Source organism: Xenopus tropicalis, chromosome 3 (assembly GCF_000004195.4).
Source record: "Xenopus tropicalis strain Nigerian chromosome 3, UCB_Xtro_10.0, whole genome shotgun sequence".
Classification (NCBI taxonomy): Eukaryota; Metazoa; Chordata; class Amphibia; order Anura; family Pipidae; genus Xenopus; species Xenopus tropicalis.
The window spans coordinates 106,899,485-106,919,635 of record NC_030679.2 but is presented as its reverse complement, the minus strand read 5'-3'; the positions used below and the strand labels follow the sequence as shown (position 1 = coordinate 106,919,635).

The 20,151-nt window shown below is 39.5% G+C and overlaps 1 protein-coding gene across 1 annotated transcript in view; it reads left to right on the top strand.

The window, feature by feature from the left end:
• The first annotated feature begins 418 nt into the window (after window positions 1-418).
• The window catches only part of iqgap1 (IQ motif containing GTPase activating protein 1), a 76,639-nt gene continuing 56,906 nt past the window's right edge, over window positions 419-20,151 (top strand). The window contains exons 1-2 of the mRNA XM_002932266.5: window positions 419-804; window positions 11,207-11,306. Of these exons, the coding sequence (XP_002932312.3) occupies window positions 756-804; window positions 11,207-11,306 (149 nt within the window). The 5' untranslated portion in view covers window positions 419-755. The remainder of the gene's footprint in view (window positions 805-11,206; window positions 11,307-20,151) is intronic.

The window sequence follows — 20,151 nt, the reverse complement described above, 5'->3', positions numbered from 1 at the left end:
AATTAGCAAAAAGGCCCCCAAATAATCACCTTGCCTGTACTAAGCTGGGTTCAAGGAGAACTCACCTTCCCTCCTCTATTTTATAATAAAACCAGGTGTCATTAACCACCTCACTGTCACAAATAATAACCTTGCTGTGATCTCTCAAGCACCTACTCCTCCCCCTCTCACCTCTCTACATTCCTGCTTGGGACAGAAACCCAGAGCTGCTTCCCTCCCTGCCAGCTTTCCCTTCTCTCAGTGTCTGGCCGCTCTGCAAAGACTTCTTTTCACACGCCCATTCCCGTCTGCATGAGAACCGATCTCTGATTGGTCAAACTGCCGAATAGATCCAATAACATCCCAGCTCTCTACAGCAGAACGGGTAGTGCACTCCCTGAGTTGTATGTGAAAAGCAAAGAGGCACAGGGCGAAGTATAGTCGAATGAAAAAAATGACAACCCTGAATGACTTTTCCCCATTTGACTCAGCAGGCATCCCACAAAGGGTGCAGATCCGGCCATGCAAAGTGTATCTGACTGAGAGACTTACTTTTAGGAAGCTGCCCCAGTCATTCTGCTTCCTGATAGGCTGAGTGGTTGAAGGGGCGGGCAGCCACACCCGGCTCCCTCTCAGTGACTGAGGAATCTCTTTTACCTCCTCTGAAGTTGGCTGAGTGTTCCTGTGGGCTCTGCGGTATTTGCTCTCACCATCCCTGGCCCTTTTCGGGGCATAAAACTAGTTCAGGTCAGATCTGGACGTTATCTGCCAGCACCATGTCCGTTTCGGAGGAAGTAGATGGGCTCGTTCGTCCCCACTATGGCTGTAAGTGGTACCTTTATTAGAATGGGCAGGGGCCAGTGGGTTGGCTGTGCCCTTGCAGGACTAGTGTGTTGTATACGGGCTGCGGGGCAGGGTGGCCTCTCTCTGTTTGCTGCTTGTTTGCTGGATGTGGGAAAGTGATGAGGAGAGGGCTGACGCTTTCCCTAGTGCTTCCTGCCACGGAGCTCACCCTGCGGGGGAAGTGTCCGCCTGTATTCATGCAAGCAGGGCAGGGCTGCCGCAAGGTAACTTCTTGGGGCGGATGGGAGTAGGCAGGCATGTATTTCATGTTTCTGTCTTTTTGGCACAAGTGACTTGCTGCGTATGTACTCTTCATCCAATTTATACAGTAACTTCTCAGCCCAGCCCACCATACACATGGTGCAGGGAGAGAATATGGAAGGGAGGGATACCTGTGGGCAAACCTATTGCATGCAGGGAACATGGGCAGTGTGTGTGTGGGGGGGTTGGGACTGACAGCAACTATAGCTGAGATACACTGCTGGTACTAATTGCACAGAACTGATACCCACATTGTACAGAACTGATACCTAACATTTATTATTAACTATTAACATGCGTTTATAAAGCTAATATTTCTGCAGCACTGTGCCGTGGAAGGTTCTATGCATCAAACATGCCGAATAGATTTGGAAAATAGAGTGGTAAAGAGGGCCCCCATGGATGAAACGCATTCATTAAATATCCAAAAATAAAGCGTTAAAGGGCCCTGCCCAAAATAGCTTAGAAGAAAAGAGTGTATGAGAGGCCTGGTGTAGCGGTGGGGTTGGGCAAGATCAGGAGTCACAAAGTAAGAGATGTGACATTTTACAGGTTGTGGGCTGGTTAGAAATTTTACTTGACATTTATTGACCAAATTAGGACATTATTATATCACAAAAGGCAGTCTTTGGAGCTCATAAGCAGGTTTGGTATCATGAAATAATCCTCAGAGAGCTAGATGCTGTCTGCAGGCCTTATGTATAGTGCGTATGGAGGGTAGTGCTGCCTATAGTACTGTATACAGTAGAGGTTGGCTGGATTTTGATTGTGTATGGATAGCACCATTTATTATTCATAATTGCCTACAAGATAAGAGTTTTTTTTTTTTTCATTTATCCTATATGTTTCCTTTAAGGTTGCAGTAGTTGGCATTAAGGCAAAGACACATGTGGCGATTAGTCATGCAACTTTTTAAAAAGTTGGTTGCAGCGACTTTCCTGCCATAAGTTATTATAAAAGTCGCTGCGACTAATCTCGCTGCGTTTTTGCTGTGCGAATTAGTCGCCACAAATTTTAGTTAAGTTGCGGCTACTAATTGCTACGCGTGTCTTCGCCCTTAATGTTGCCTATGCGGCTACCATCATGGCAGAACTGTTAATAGATCATATTGTTATACACTTTTACATGTACCGAACAGTGTTTCCTTCAACCCTCTCCACACAAACACATCAAAGCACAGATTTTGATCTAGGATAATTTTACACTTGGTTACCTTTTACATTGGTTGACTAAGTCACCTTTAATATGACACATTCAGTATTTGTGGGGAATAGCCTCACAAGTCTCGGCTGTGACATCCAGGTGAACCACGCTGCTGGATATTTCCAGAGGCACTAACCTGTCTGTCATGTGGTCTTAGGGGCCACTATCAGAATATTGGTTAACCAACTGGGATTTCATTTTCAAGTGGCACATGGAAAAGGGTCTGTGCTGGGTTTCAGACCTTCTTGTCTGCCACCCTTCCCCTGCCCTTCACAGCAGCTGAAAGAATACAATCACTTGCTTCTGCCTGGAATGAGGGATAGTCAGTTTTGCATCAGCAAAACCATTATCTATTTAACAGATTCACTGATCTGCTTTTAACTTACAACAACATTATTTGCTAACTGATGTCCCCCAACAGAGCTGTGTACAGCCTTATCACGCAACATTGTTATCCTATATTCAAATGACCGGAACATTTAAAGCTAATGCCACACTGGGCTGATTCTCGGCCTGCGTAGTGGGGGTGTAGTGTAGGGGCGGATTGTCATCCCGTGCTTATATGCTGGCTGATAATCGACCCCATGTGCCCTTGCCCTTAGGTATTTTTGAATTTATCTTCAAGGAAGGCATACGCTCTGTCCTTGTCTGGAAGGGTATATCTCTGGTTATGCACACTAGAATATGATAGGAATCGTAGATTAAGCTCTGGGGCAGGTACAAGCAGGTTATTTGTCTCCTAATGAAACTGACCCTAAGGGTGGAAACACACAGCTACTTGTTGTGACTACTAAAATGATGATCATTTACTGATAACTGTCTCTACATGTGTTTTAGCAGAGGCAGTTCTCAGTATTGTCTATGGCATGGTATATTCTGGCATTTAGTAGCTGCTACTAAGTAGCTTAGTGTGTCTTCGCCCTTATGTGTCAGGGGCGGGCCAAGCCGACTGGGCGCCCTAGGCAACCCTGTCGGGCACCTCGCTAATGACACGCGGTGGGGGCAATGACAGAGGAGGAGGACTAGGGGTAGGCAGGAGAGGCTCCTGCCTTTAGCCCCCTAATTGTTGAGCCCTAGGCAGCTGCCTCTTCTGCCTACCCCTAGGGATCATAGATTAAGCTCTACTGGGCCAGAGACTAATGTGAGGGTCTGTCCTCTCTATCCATCCAGCAGCTGGAGTTGCCATGCCTGCTGCTCCACACTTGGCAGGATTGTGTCTAGGAGAACTTGCTTCAGGCTAGGGTGTTAACTTTTAATGAATGGATCTTGGCAAACATATGCAGGCCACTCCTAGCAGTAGTATGTCTGACATCATTTTTCCTTTTCCCAACTGCTCAGTTCACCACATCAAAGCCCACTTTGTTTTCCATGCAGATATCAGGTCGGCAGGATAGCACATTTTAATCTGTGTTGCAGACCTATATGCATGTCATTTTTGAGAATCCGCCTCTATGCTTGAAGAATCTGAAAGTTGTGTCTGCTCCCGGAAGCATTGCTTTGACCCGGGTGCAGACACATGCAGGGTATTTCAACCAGAAACTGCGTATGCAATTCGGGGCTGAAATACGCTGCCTGTGGCTGCACCAGGGCTGAAACAATGCTTTCGGGTGCAAGCACAACTAAGATTTTTAAAGTATAGGGGCAGATTCTTGGCCCGCACTTATTAGCAGACTGGGAATTTTCCCTGTGTGGCACTAACCTTAATATGTACAAGGCTGATTTTTTTACACTGTTTAAAAAAAGATACAAGTAATGAATAATGAAAATTGTAATTTGTACTGTAAATATTAATAGGGTTTGTGTAGCTGTAATTTTTAGCAATAATTTGACCAATACATGCGCCTGATGACGTTAGGTTTATAAATATATTTACATTGTTTGGTGTGCACCTCTTTGTGTTGTGGATCTGTCTGTCTGTTCTATTTCTCAGCATGGTGGCTCAGTGGTTAGTATTGCAACCTTGTTGCAGTTCTGGCTTGGTTCTGACCTGGGCATTATTTGCAAGGTGGTTTCATGTTCTCCCTATTTCCTCTGAGTACTTCCAGTTTTCTCCCCCTTACTCAAAATTATACAGGTATGTTAACCAATCCTTAAATAAATTGGCTGGGTTTGTGTGTGTATGTCAGGGATTTTAGACTGTAAGCTCTGCTGGAACAAGGCCTAATGTTTCTGTAAATCACTTTATAACATGCATGACAGTGGTATTTCAATAAAGTGAATAATATAATGAATAATAGTTAGAACGATAGATAAAGGAAAGAAGAGCAGAGAAGAGAAAAGTGAGAAAGGAAAATTAGAAAAGAGGGGAGGGCAAAACTATAATCTATGTATGGTGACATAGGCAAAGGAGAAAGATGGAGGTAGTGGGCACCAATGCAACAACCCAGGAAAATTATGCTTTCAGTAATATTCACACCTGTTCATCTGCCAGCATCTAACCAGTCAGTAGGGTTCGGGTAATTTTAGTATGTGCAATTTTTATAACCTAATTTAACTGGAATACCTGGTTGGTTTTCCAAATTGTGAGCCTGATAAAAGTGTGATGCAGATATATTAATGTATGAAGCGTAGCTGCTCCAGGCAAGTCTAATCAGAGTTCTGGGGCATGCCACTACTCGTGCTTCTTTATAAGTCAAATTAAATGTGCAGGGTGCGTTACAGAAAATATCACATTGTTTTGCATGAGAAGGTTTGGTTAGCCCCTCTATTGTATAACATTAAAAGGGCAATTTTCAAGTTTCATAGATGCTTATGGGGCAGAAAGATTTTACTTAGAGACCCTAATGAAAAAAGTGTAGACACGTATTAGCATGTACAGCTTATTCTTTAAATAAGCAGCGAAGTGTTAAGCTGTGGCTTACCCTGTGCACAGAGCATTCTTTGTCTCTGCATTTGTATTTATATCCTCACAAAGCAGTGGGAGTGTTTTTAGGCTGAGGCATTCTGTGATTTTCTTTATAGACACTCAAGGTGCTAAAGCATTCCTTCCAATTGTGCTGTTTTGAATTGTGGACCATAAAAAAGGGCTGGCTTACTGTTGGGGTAGAGGGCTGGTAGATCATGGTGCATGGCTGTGGTGGGTACTTCCAGGTATTGCCTCAATCAGTCCTTTTTAGTTTATGCAAAATGTATGCTTCCAGGTTAATAAATGACTTAAAAGAGCTGAGGAATATTAGTTCTCCCATGTTTAGTTTGGGCCAATTAATAATGGTGCCAATATGATTATTAAGACTACATTAACAATATCAATACTGTAGGAACATTCAATAATAGTGCTTTTTATACAGTATATTAAAATTCGTATATGTAAACATTGCTGTTTTATACTTGAATTGTATATATTAGCTTGATGTCTCACTTATTGGGCTGAAGGAGTTCTCTGTTGTCTTTGCCAGATATTGTCAGCTAATTTTATAGTCTTGTTCCCCTGCATGTACCCCCTAAAGGATCTGTTTGCTCAATTAAAATATTGTTTGGGTAATTTTGAAAATGTGATCAACCTTATGATATGATTATGCAACATAAGGGTTTTAGACTGGTCAGTCAAGTTCAATTTATTCTATCTGACTGCCACATGATTAGATCTGTGTGGTTTTACACAGTTTGTCCAACCATGAATGTCACCTAATTTTTTTTTTATACAAAAAGAAAAAATTTGACTGTTAATTTTTTTATTTTAATTGATTCAGGTTTATTTCATACAGACAATTATGGTGTGTTTTGTGGCCATACTCTCATCGCAGTGTACTGGCATACAGTGATGCAATCACTGTGCAAGACTAAACCTGGCCATACATTGAAATATCCACTTGTCTGGCCCTGGACCTAACAATGTGATCACATTAACGGGATACAGGTCATAAGGACAATGACTGCATGAACATGTTGATGTGCTCCTTGTCTCAGTGGGATTTTTAAACCAGCACTGCCGACATCTGGCCAAAATTCAAGGGACACTTGAATTTTTAAACTTGTGCATAATGATTTAATCGGAAAACTTAGTTGTGTCCCCCAGTCCATTTACGTCATTGTTTGCTTTAGCTGGACCAGTGCTTCTGAGTTGCTATGCTACTCTTACTAGCTTCTTGCAAGATACAGTAGGAGGCCTTCACACAAGATACGGAAGATATTGGCCAGCCTCAGACACATTAAGGTGGCTATAACGGTGGATTTAAGACACCAGTTTGGCCCCTTCAGACCAAGTGGCAGCTTATCTGCCTGCATATGGGACTTTTCAATAGGCCTGCCTGACCTGCAGGGTTTGATGTGGACCTCGTCCCAACAGCCTGCATTTCCGTTGTGTTGTGAATTATTTGGCTCAATGGGGAAATGATCGGATTAATCTGATATTGCCCACCTTTCAGTGCAACAATGTTTCCCACTTTTCAAAGCAATTAAACGCGATAAGACAAATTGACACAGTACTGCACCAGAGAGAGGACCCCAGAGGTCCGAAACATGTAGTGCTATGCATCTCTAAACCAATAAACAACACAGAACGCATTTGGCTCTCCAGTTGATTTTTTATTTTTAAATGGTACACTTTGTGGCACACAAGTTATATTTTTTTTCTTTTGTCACAAATTGACACAGTGTTGTTAATTTAATCTATAATAACTCTGCCCCTAAGTATTCTTAGAGTGAATTACAGATTTGGCAGATCAGAAAGTTAAAAAGAAAAGCCAAATTCTGTGCTAAAATCTGGGAATGCAGCCAAATCCCATGTTTCCTCTTCCATTTGAAAAACATTTTATACCTATGTTTTACAAATGTAGAAACATAAAATTAACTAGAAATACGATGTAGATAACATTCATTCTATTAATTTTTGCGACTGAGTTTTTGCAGCTCTCTCAGTTTGTAATTTGGGGTCTCTCTGATCCTAGTGAGCAGTAACTGGTTTAAATTTGATCATTACGTTTAAATAGGACCTAAAGCGAAAGATAAGCAATAATTATTGATGCACTGAATCCAGAATTTGAATATGTATTCATCTGGATCAGAGCATTTCAACATTTGGATTTATTCACATCCTTACTGTCCAGCCAGGTGTAGGCAGAACCACATACTATCACGTGTCTTAAATGTGTGCTTGTGTGCAAATTTATATATTCAATATAATAGCACATACAATAGAATGAGAGACACGTTTTTCAGTGTCACTTCCCTTTTGTGACTTGTTGATGCAACTGTCATTTCAACATGCAGCAGAACGACTTTGTTTCCATTTCAAAGAAGTAAACTATGCATTTCCCGTGCATTAATGTTCCATCACCTGCCTGAAATAAAGCTGCGTTTTGCATCTGGGGTTACACAGAATCCATGGTATCGAATACCAAATCCTCCACAGAACATTTGGCCTAATCCTAAACTGTATCAGAATCCTAATTTTCATTTGTATTTCATTTAGATTTGAAAACATAAAAGATTGCTTCAACTTTAAGCAAAATATTGTTCTCAGGTCTTAAAAGCTTCAAAGTCACGTGATGTTAATGATTCATATTTGGTTTGGCTGAATATTTCGGATTTGGCTGGATCACAATCTTGCAAAAAGTGCTAGGATTTGGTCTAAACCCAAACTTTAATCCTTGGTTTGCATCCCTAGCAGAAATATATGAATATGTGGCTGCTCTGCTATAGTGCTTATAGTATATACAGTGGGTTAAAGGGCACTTTGAAAGCTCACTTAGTACCACTTTTGGTGGATTTAGGCTACTAAAGCAGCCCTTTTATCAACATTATCATCTCCATTTAATAATGGTGCATGAATAAAGAAATCATTATAATACACTGTATATGAAATTATGAAAGAGTTGAGAGTGAGCTTATATTTTATTTTCATTTTTGCAATGGTTCCCCTTTAAAGTAAGTTGATCCAAATTGCAGAAAGCAGTGTGTTTCTCCTCAGTGCATCTGATTTTGCTCCCCTCTCCATATTTAATATTTTCTCTTTCTTTACCTATACATCACCCTTTGGCCAGTGACACACTGAGCGTTTTCTCCACCTGCAATGTAAAATGCCGATCTGCTGGCTTTTTGGCTTATGTGCTGAAATCCACTTGGTGTGTAAGCTGCCAGTCAGTGCATGGATACCAAGGAGCGGCCTTTTCCAAATGTAGCTGGCAAAAATGACTAGTGTGCCACTGGCCTTAGCATCCCTTTCATCAAATAATCACCTACTTTTTGCCCTCTATCTCAGTGCAGCTGTATGATTTCCTCGCCACTTCCTCATTTCAGCCTCTACCCCCCCATTTTTTTAAATAGAGCCTTAGGGCTCAGATCTTATTTACTGATATATGTGCTAATCAGATTTCTGCTTTACACTTGTAAATTATAGTAAACTGATTCTTGGTGCAGTTTAGCATGTAAATAAATCGGCCTATGTGCCTCTTGAAATAAGTAAATTGGTCTTTGCCATCTTTATTTTTATTATCCATTCATTAGAGCCTCTGCCCAATATTTTTTGCGAAATATATACCTATGGAAAGAGGCAAAAAAAGTATCAAATGCTATACTGAGCCTTGGCAAGTGTTCGTTTTCTTAGACTGTGTTTGACTTGTGGTAATTTGTGTGTGTTTTACAGGAATCTTGCCCATGTAAAAAAAAAATGACACACTTGCCCATTCAGACACAGAAACTGAAAGGAACTGTAATGAATTAGTTAAGCTCTAAAAAGCATGAATAGGTCACCTTGTTACTTCACATAACAGTCCTTTTGTGTTTGTCCAACATCCTAACCTATGTGCACTGAGAGTCTTGCATGATCCTGTGTTTACACTACTAGCTTTATTATTACACACCCATGCCCAAGTGTACTGCTGCAACAATTCTATTAACTGACCTATAATTTAGTTATCTCATTAGCTTTAGTTACATTTAAAATAAAAATATTCTCTGCTTATAAACTAGTTGTACTTCTGCTTTTATGCATTCTCACATGTATGAACATTGGTGACTTGCAATGTTTCCTTTGTCTGTGTAATTGTATTTATTAAAGGGCAAGTAAATTATTTGTACTGTATTGTAAACAAGGTTTAGGGATGCTGTGATACATCCCATGGACATTATCTGTGTAACGCTTAATAGCAAGTATGGGATTCCTTACCCGGAAACCCGTTATCCTGAAAGCTCCGAATTATGGAAAGCCCGTCTCCCATAGACTCCATTTTAATCAAATAATTCAGAATTTTAAAACTGATTTCCTGCATAAAAAACAAGGATAATGCCAAACAGAGCCTCCTGTAGGCTGCCAGTCCACATAGGGGCTATTAAGTAGCCAATTATAGCTCTTATTGCTACCTCCAAGAACCTTTTTCATGTTTGTGTTGCTCCCCAACGCTTTTTCCATTTAAATGTGGCTCGCGGGTATAAAAGCTTGGGGATCCCTGTTTTAGAGCAATGGCACACAGTTAATGTCGGTGATATTCATTTGCAAGCAGCAAAAAAATCCAGTAGCACACTTAAGATGCAAGCCGTGAAAAAATTGTGTTTTATTTGCCCAAGTACATATAAACAAGCAATGGGTCCGGAGGGTCCCGAAACGTTGCTCTTTGCTTGTTTATATGTACTTGGGCAAATAAAACACAATTTTTGCATAGCTTGCATCTTCAGTGTGCTACTGGATTTTTTTGCTGTTGGATATTGACCCCCATGCAAGGTGAGGTTCTTCCAGTATTTGCACCTGATACCCGTTTGGGTAAGTTAACAGAGGGTTGAGCTCCCCAATACTGCTATTGGTGATATTCATTTGGACTTAAGGTGGCCATACACGTAGCAATAACAATATTCCTGCAAACATTGGCCATTTGTTTCCCCCATTGATCCTACCTCTGCCTGCCGATTCAGCTCTAAACGTAGATTTTGCTCGGGCGCCTTCAACGGCGTCCGATTAAAATCTTTTAACCTGTCTGATCGACGAGACGACCAATATCCACAGCCCTTGCAATATCGATCACCTCATCAAACCACTATACACGCACCGAATATCATACGAAGTATGGCCAGCTTTACAGATGCACTCACTGCTCAGGCAATAGTCACTCAGAAATGCAGATTTCTGTGTTTCTGACTGTTGCACTGGGTGTAGCCACAAGTTTAGACAGTTGGTGCTGAAATTAATGTTGCCCACATTAATTTGTGGGTAGTGGGAACCTAGTGGATTATGCATGGTCATCTGCCACTGGTAACTAATCATATGCATAGTCATCTGCCCCCCAGCATCTAATCTTCCCATGTGCCATTGCTCTTGTACTTTAGAGGCTGCATTCATGAGGGCATTTTTTATCATATTTGGTGGGAATACCCTAGCTAGCCTAAGACATGGCCATCTTGGAGGGAGATCTTCCAAATAATATCAAATTTGGCAGCAACCAATATTGCTAAAGCCATGAAGCTTGCATGGACTCCCCAAATCCAAAATGACATTTATATAGGAATTAACACTGGCAGCCTAAATGCATGTCCCCTCATCTGAACCCCCAACAGAACAAATGACATAATGTTATGCAAGAGTTTAATTTATAAACTCAGTGTTCACATTTGGCTTTCACATGAGAGACAGTGTTTGACTTGAAATAGTCTTTGGCTGATATTTGATATTGAATTGTACAGATTTAAGCTGGGCAAGCTAAAAAAATCCTTTCAGCAATACTACATGCATTTCACTAGGCTAAAAGATCTAATTAGCCTAATTTTAGCCTCAACTTGGGTAGCCATATAGGACCATCATCACCATACAAAACACATGCATCTTCCCACCAGGCTTTATTCTTAAATATTTTCAATAGGCAAAAAGTACTTTTTTCACTTCTGTCTGAATGAGGCATAAACATAGTGTAAAGAGAAGAATGGTATATCAACTATGGGTGTGCTTGTTTGTTAAGCCCTATCAGTTTAAGATTCTGTAATTATCTGTTTTCAGCTGTCCTTGATGATGAGAGACTTACAGCAGAGGAGATGGATGAGAGAAGGCGTCAAAATGTTGCCTATGAATACCTGTGCCATTTGGAGGAAGCCAAAAGGTAATCTGAAATGTATAGCATAAGTCTGCATTCAATGTGTTGACAAGTGAAAATAAAGGCAAAAACTCTGAATTAAAAAACCTGTTATGCTTGTATTTAGAATTTAAGTAATTGCTATCTTATCAGGTGTAATAATGTATATATTTGGCTTTCTGTGTTTAATATTCAAACAGGATACACTGACAGGGATATACTAGTTTTACATTTTGTCTAGTTTAGAATTACTTACAGACTTAAGTGCTTCCTTTGCAGTACTGTGAAATACAGTTCCCTTTATAATTTCATCATGTTGTTCATGAGCTGCTGGTTTGGGACCATTGGTCTATACAGACAGAAATTCTAGGCTGCTAATGCTGTCTAGTGTGTGAAGAGTATTATCTACCAGATCTCAGAATTGATCTGAGACCTGATTATTGGGCTCCTGGGCTACACAAATGGATCAGTGCTATTCGTTTTCCTTTTTTAATTGTCAAATGATAAACTATGGACTTATTTTACCCCAGAGCAATCAGTTAAATAACCCTTATATTATTATGAGCTCATAGCTACTTGCTTACTCATGGCTTACTTGGGGATACAATACAGCTTTCTTTTTTAAACCTTCTGAAAAATGTTGACTAAAAAGTGACTAGAATCCCATTGGCAGTACACCAACAAGCAGGAAACAGAGTAAATAAATAAATATGCACTAGGGCTCATTTATGTCCACAATCTCTGTTGTGCTTGTGCAATTTCCTTTGTTAAAGGTACTTGTGTTATGCTCTGTGCTGCTCAGTCCTGCCTTCTTTTCCTAGTTGAGTGCTGCTGTTGCAATTGACACAAAGGAGCCCTGGATCTACCACCACCTCATTACCAGTCTGTAGCTTCAGGGTTCCCTTTGTGCCCAGTGTCAATCAATGCAGCACACTTGTGCCTAAAGAATCGCCATGGACGTCAATCACCCTTGAACACAAGTGCATCGGCCCCTTGTGAATGCATTGATGCTGTAATTATGGGAAAATGGTGCATTGCGCATCAGAATTCTTCTTTTCCACATGGGCCTTGAGCCCAATTTTGATAACACTAGGGATATGTGTTAATCCATTTGTGTAGCTGATTGTAACAAAAAAAGCCAACAGCATTGAGGAGTGCTACTTTTCATGACGGAATTTTATTGCTACCTGACTGTCTCATTTATAAACTATTGATAACGCTAGGTCACACCTTTATAAATAACATGCTACGCTTTTTTGGATGTAATTCCTTCCTGCCAGCTCATGTGCAATGACAATGAATGTTTAGAAATGTGCAATACATTGTACACCGCTTTTTTTTTTTTTTTTAAACACCTTTTTGGTCTAAATTATTTTACACATCTTTAAAAACATGGCCCTAAGTGTCATTCTTCGTTCTTACTTACTGCCACACTGACTTGCTGTTTGTCGGTTGTAAAGGTAGGCGGAGGCCAAATCTTGTGATTATCTAGGATAAAGTCATGTGAATAATGACAGAGATGGATGCAGTGTCAGCTCTGTGTTTTTTTTTTTTTTTTAAACACCATTAGTCACATTTCTATTTTTATTTGCTTTGGTTTTACAAAGGAGATATTCTTGGTGAAGCAAGCCCCTTTCTTATTAACTGCCACAGCCTTAAGAAGGAGGAAATGCCTACACCCTTGACGACTAATGTCGTTTTCAAATGTGGTTTATGTCATCTAAATGGAATTTGCTCCAACTCTCAATAAATTAATATTTATTTTTTTTTCTCTTGGTTTTCTGGAAAATACTTCATTTTTCTGAAAGAATATAGGTATTATATATCTACCTTTATAAAACAGTGGTTTTAAAGTACTTTAGAAATGTATACATAAGTACCAAATAGCATTGGTACTTTTTTAGCATTTTTTAGTAGACTTAAAGAATGGGGAAGACCCCAGGTCCTGAGCATTCTGGATAATAGGTCCAGTACTTGTATTAGTGTTTCTGAAGCAGACACACCAGATCTACCAGAGTTGGGCAACAGTACATTACATTTTAACTACTCTAAAAATGTTCATTTTTGGTGTTACTATTCCTGTAATTGGAAAATATTTGAATGTTTCTAGAGTAAGTCTCATAGCACAGGCAATTGGATAGCCAATTTAGTCAGATTTAGTGGTGCAAACTTCAGTGGTGCAGAAATGCAACATGGGAACAAACTAGACTACATATAGCCATGTTTCACACCCTCCATACTGACACTCAAGAGCTTTTTCCTCAGAGGCTGCACATGTTGCATTTCATATTTACTGCACTGTAGCATTCGGGCTGCATATAGGAGCTAGAAGTAGTGCATCCGGCCGCTAGGCACAGTTGTGCTACAGAGCAGTATGGAGGTGCATCAGGAATGCCATGTTTGGTGTGATGTGTCGAGCTGCGCATTGGTAGTGAGAGAAGAGGAAGTGTTAGGTTTGAGATGGAGTGATGAACAGGATGTGACTCACCTCCCATTGCTGCTGCTGCTACTGCCGATCATCTCTCTGTTTATTCTTGATTCTTTGTTGCTTAGAGACTGGCTTCATGGCCATTCTGTTCACAACTCAAGTGTTGACTTTCTGTTGATTATGTTACTAACAGCGTCCTGCCGTCTCTGGTATATAACCAGCACTGTGTATATCTGCACTCAGAATGACAGTGACAGAAATGTATTCAGATGTATGATAATGGATAGGCGAATTGTAGGCTACTCTGAAAAGTTCCTTTCTCCTACTTGCATGGATAGATTCACATTTGCCACAGGCCAAGCCATTTGGGCTAAGTGCCATTTCGAGCACAGTCACTATGTTTTTTTACCTACGGTGCATTGTTTTTCCCATGATGCCAGTTTAATTATGGTCCACAGGGGCGTCAATGCATCAAAATTGAATCATTTGTATATGAATTTCAGCGTGAGTGTGCATCATATATTTTTTTTGGCCAGCGGTGACTGACACGGGCCACTGTGTGAACCCTGGAGCTGCCAACCACCTCTGAACTTAGTAGTAGCTTCAGGGTTCCAGCATAGGCCTGTGTCAGTAGGTGCAACTGCACAGAAATTAAAACAGGTGGAAGGCAGCAGGTGGAAGCAGGGGTAAAATGTCATTCATGACTCTTCAAACACCTATTGAAAGGAAAGCATTTGTGACCAGGAAATAGTTTGTTTGCTGATGGTAGATAAACAGGTATAATCATTTATAAATGTAAGTATTTTAGTTTTTCATCCTGTTTGTGTCCCACCTTTCCTGTGTCCCATTTCTAAATGACTAGATGCTTGTGATTGAAATAGGAGTTATTTGCTTCTTGTTTTTATGAGAACAAATACATATGGGAGATATTGTAACAGCTACTAAGAAATGTGAAGAGAGGGTGTCCAGTCGATAATGAATTAAGTCTTTGACCACAGAAAAGGAACTATTATGTGCATTGGAATGAATGCAGACTATTTATGCAGGGTTAGAGTCAGCTTAGTTTAAGAGTTCTCCACCTAAAAACTGAAAGAAATTGTCATTCCAAGCAACTTTGCAGTGCACATTGATTGAAAAATCCATGGTTTCTAAAGTTATATGTAAATGTAATTGCAGTTGGAAGCACTGTTTGTTTATCCTTTTATGCCCTCTGGTTCGGACTCTTTAAACAATATAGAATTTAGCTTTTCTCCAGGTTTGTCAATCATATGGAGTCTGCTGTATTATTCCAGGAGTCATAATATACAGCGGTAACATTTGCAAATAACTGACTATTGTTAATATGTATTGGAAAGATGCTGGGATTTGTATTTTATTTCATTATGTATAAACTATTTTTTGGTAGCAGACTTCCTAATCACCCTAAAGAAAAATGGTTATAAGGATAAAATGTGATTAGCAAAATGTTGGGCAGTGTGAAGTAGTTTGTGCAGGAATGTACTTTGCGTCTGAAAAATGTATAGTCACTTTAGTGTCCTGTGCAGGTTTCCTGTGATTCATGTGACTGTCTCTACTACCATTCCCCTGTTTTTAAAAGTGAGTTTGGCAATATAACATGTAACGTTGCACCATTATTTTATACCACTCAGCACTTGGTATAGACCAGTGGTGCCTGTGTTCTATAAAAAGTAGGGATGCACCATCAAATCCAATATTTTGAAATTCAGTTGAACCCTAATCCTTTGTGAAAGATATACCCGAATACCGGACTGAAACCAAATCCTAATTTTCATATACAAGTAAGGCCGTGGAATGGTTAAAGAGAACAATTTATTGGTGCTTAAATGCACATGCTAAGGTTGCCTTCTATCTGGTTTGGACCCGCACAGCCTATTTTTCAGAGGGTCTGTCTGGGTCAAAACTGCCTGCCCAGTTTTTCAAATAAGGTAATCTGGACAGGACTTTCCTTAAAGGAGACATATCATATAAAAATTAAGAATGTACCAGTGAATTATACTCCTCTAAAATATAGAGGAGCTGGCTGAGTTCTCTGGATGTGCAGGGGATCCAGCGGCTCTCACTGCACTGCACTGTAGGATAGGAACCAATCAGTAGCTAGGCTGACCTGATAGGGAACTGAAGCCTGTCTTTGCTTGTGTGAGTGCAGGGCTGTTTTACAGATAGGATTAATATTTAGCCCAAAATGAAACCTGCAACATATATTATTCATAATTGCCTTCAAAATTAGTTTTTTTCCCCATTTATCCAATATGTCTCCTTTAACTGACACCTGATGAGACTTGCTGTCACAGCCCCACCCATGGCATTGCTGCCCACCCCCGCCTGTAAACAAAAGGTGGCAACCCATAACACCAGGTTTTTACTTTCAATTTGTAACTTGTAGTTTTCTGATCATAGCTAATTGCTGGTTGATTGCATTTTCCAACTGAACTGCTGCAATTTAACACTTGTTTTTCGGCAAGGGCACACAAAGCAGATTATCTGTTTTTCTGTGTGCCACAAGCCAGGCTCAAGTCCTTCATAGGGTCAAAGCCCCCATTAGTTCTATAAGAAGATGTCATGCCAATAAATATTTGTGTATTAAAGAAAGGTTTATGTTGGGTTTCAGTGCTTTGTACAGTTGTATCTGTCTTCTGTAAGTTCAAGAAAATACATTTGTATTTTCACCAAGTTCTCACCCAAACTAGCTTTCAGGCTTGAATTTCGTGAATATCTAGAAATTAGCATTCATCCGTGAATCTCATTGGCCTACAGGCAGGGCTTTCTTTCAACTGCTTTGCGTTCTTCAAGGACCAGCCCAACAAATTGGGAGTCTCTGCTTTTATGCAACAGAAAATAAAGCTGAGTTTTAGGTCTTGTATTCAAAATATTCAATTTAATCGAGAAAATAAGTACATGATGACAGCATCACTGTTTTATAAATGTTACAGAGGCAGTTATTTATAATAATTGGGAAACCTAATTTGTTGCACAATACTATGTAATTAAAGGAGAACTAAAGCTTAAATAAAGACGTAGGCTAGGCTGCTGTACCAATCCAAGGCAACCACAGCCCTTTAGCAATGAAGATTTGTTCCTCCAAAGATGCCCCCAGTAGCTCCCCATCTTCCTTTCTGCCGATTCACTGCACATGCTCTGTGCTGCTGTCCCTTACCTGTCACAATATACTGTGTATATATAGGATCTAAATGTCACAATATAAGGCTGATTAGTCTGAAACCAGTGCTATTGGCATCAGACTTTAATCATCAGCCCGTATATGACAGATAAACATTTCTGCTTGATAATTTCCGACGACCCCCTAAGCTTAGCTTCTTAACAGCTGTTCAGAGCGCACTGAGTGCAGATATGTCTAACAGAAGTGTCCAGTATGGTCACCCCCTGCGACAACTTTTAAAGGACTGGGTTACTACTATAACAGGTATGGGATCCCTTATCCGGAAACCCATTATCCAGAAAGCTCTGAATTACGGACAGCCCGACTCCCATAGACATTTTAATCAAATAATTCAGAATTTTAAAACTGATATCCTTTTTCTCTGTAATAATAAAACAGTACACTGTACATGATCCTAAGATATAAATATTGGATGCAAAACAATCCTATTGGGTTTAATTCATGTTTTATTGATTTTTTAGTAGACCTAAGGTATGGAGATCCAAATTACGGAATACCCTTGGTCCCAAGCATTGTGGATAATGGGTCCCATGCCTGTACTATAGAGACCTTTAGGCTGGTTCAGTAAGTTCAGTATATAAAAAATGGCATGTCTAGCCATATTAATTTTTAGGGTTTAGTTCTCCTTTTAAACAATACTAATTATGTAAAGCTGGATATATTTGGGATGATATTAGCTGGTGACTCTGCTTCTCTCTACTAAGTAGGCAGCTAATTTGCCCTGTGAATGGGTCCAAAAAACTTATCTGGCAAGGGATTTGGAGAATCCTGTTGGCCAAGGAACAGTTGAGTCCAGACTGGTCTGCATATGATGTAATTATTGGCCTCAACATCATATAAACCTATCTTTCAGATTATGACTTGCATGACATTTAAATACAGATTTTCTTTGTATATTTTCAAGTGCTATTTGGATATCAAACAGTTTATTTACTTTTTAGATAACACTATTAATTTACTGGCATGCCTCCAATCCAAACTTTACTCCTGATAAAGATGGGAACCATGCCTACTTTATAATGATCAAATTGGCTTGTGATAAAAATGTATTGTTTAGTGGGAATATACCAATTTATTCAGTTATTATGTGAGTTTGCTTTTTCTGTGTAAATAGTTGGTGCAAAATAGTGACATGTTTCTACCAATCATCTCAGATTTTTGTAGCCAGGTACTTTACTGTAATGATGGAGTTTGGCTTTAGCTATGGAAATCTCTGGAATAAATTCATGGTATAAAGCTGTAGTCAGCAGCAAAAATTCTTTGAATGGTACGTCCTTTAAAATGTGAAATGAGGTGTGTCTAAAGTTGTGGTGCCCTTGCAGATGCTTGTAACAAAGCCTCTTTGCTTTTTTTCTATAAATAGTTAATGTTTTGATTACCATTGGAATTTTGAGGACTTTGCAAATATACACTTTTTAAATACATCATTGTTTGAAGAATGTTAAATTATATTTACAGAAATCTCTTATCTGAATTAAAGTTTTTGTTTACATGAGTTATAATTTGTTTTACCACTTATTTTACTATAATCTGACCCTAGAACACAATCTTTAGAAAAGCAATTTATCTGTAAATACTTTCAGAATTTGGATTTCTGCATTCTCTGTAGTTCCAAGAATGTATTCTCAAACCTCTTTGAAAATGATTATGGTTTGTGACTTGCAGGGGGTGGGGCTGAGAAGTTTCTTGCATATGAGGAAGTGAAAACCACTTCCAATTGCTAAAAAATTGCAGATTTATGTGGCATTACTACTTCATTTAATATTAGAATTTTTTTTCTGAAGGAAATGAAACCTTGGTGCACTTGAATAACCTGTCCTTTTTAACATGTCCCTTTTATTTGGAATTTGTTTTCAGAATTGCACTCTTTAGGGAGATCCCTCACTAAAAAGGCATTCCACCCTTTATTTAAGATCAATATTTTTATCTGTAAGTACAAGCAACTCAGGGATAGAATTCCTCAGGTTCACAAGTGACACCTAGTAAGTGTCTTATTGTGTCTCCTGATGCAAGTTGGCCATACATATGATTTTTATTTTTATTTCCTTCACCAATTTCAGTGCGATCCGAAAAGTTATTTTATAAATCTACACATGTATAACCAGCTTTAGCATCTCGGGCAAGAGAACTGGAAACTTACACCAGTTATTTTGGATGTGGAGTCACCTGGGCTGGAGTCAGATTAACTGGACAAGTGGACATTTTCCTCTTATTACCTATGTAGGAGTGTTGCACAGCAGGGATGTGGCATTTACACCCTGTCATAAAAGAGAGGCGCTTTTTCTTAAATAATGTATTGGTGCCTCGCTGTGAAATATGCCAGGATAAATGTTCAGTCACATAGTCAAACTGACTAAAGAACCCAAATGGTAAAACTATAATCTTTGATGTTTGTTTTCTCTCCTAGCTGGTTTTAGTGATGATACAGCTGAAAACCATTTTGATTTCCAACTCACTGGTGTGTCCTTGTTGCATTAAAAAACAGGAATAATTTCTGCTGAGGCTGTCCGTATCTGCTTATGTTTGTAGCAACGGTAAAAAATAAGTGAATTGGTCAATCTGGTCTAAAATATGACTTCCATTATAACTGACATTATTGGGTGAGGGACATTATCTTCAGTGCCCTGAGTGACCCTGTCCTACAGCACTAGTGTTTGTAACTAAGACTTTGCCATGCCAGTTAATTTAATTATACTGAATTGCTTTATGGTGCCGATGGGATCCCAGAGTACAACAGTAGTGCTTGCCTGAATTTATTTTTTCCATTCTCTGTGTATCTGCTGCTCCAAATCATCATCTCAGGGAGCATTGATGCACTGAGCCAATCAACGGGGCCAAGATAGTGGACATGTACAGTCTGTTTTGATCAGTGATGCCAAAACTGAATGGGTCACTAAGTTTTTCCTCATGTGTGCTCCTGTTGGAAGAAAATTTCCTTGGGTACTCCACTGCACATGCATGAACAGGAAGTGAGTTTTTTTCCTTTGGCATATGCTCTAGATATTTTGAAACTATGGTTGATATAATAGTGTTGATTTGTCTACAACCTTTTTATGGCCTATGAGGGGCCCTAACCTAATGTTGGGTCTTTAATGGAGGCTTGAACTGAAAAAGTCCAAAAACCTCTGATCTTGGTCACTGCAGTGGTGCATGAAAATAAGAAACTTTATAAACATAATCGATGAAACTGTATCTGTGAAATATGTCCGCATTGTATAATAATAATTATCATAACAATAGTAATA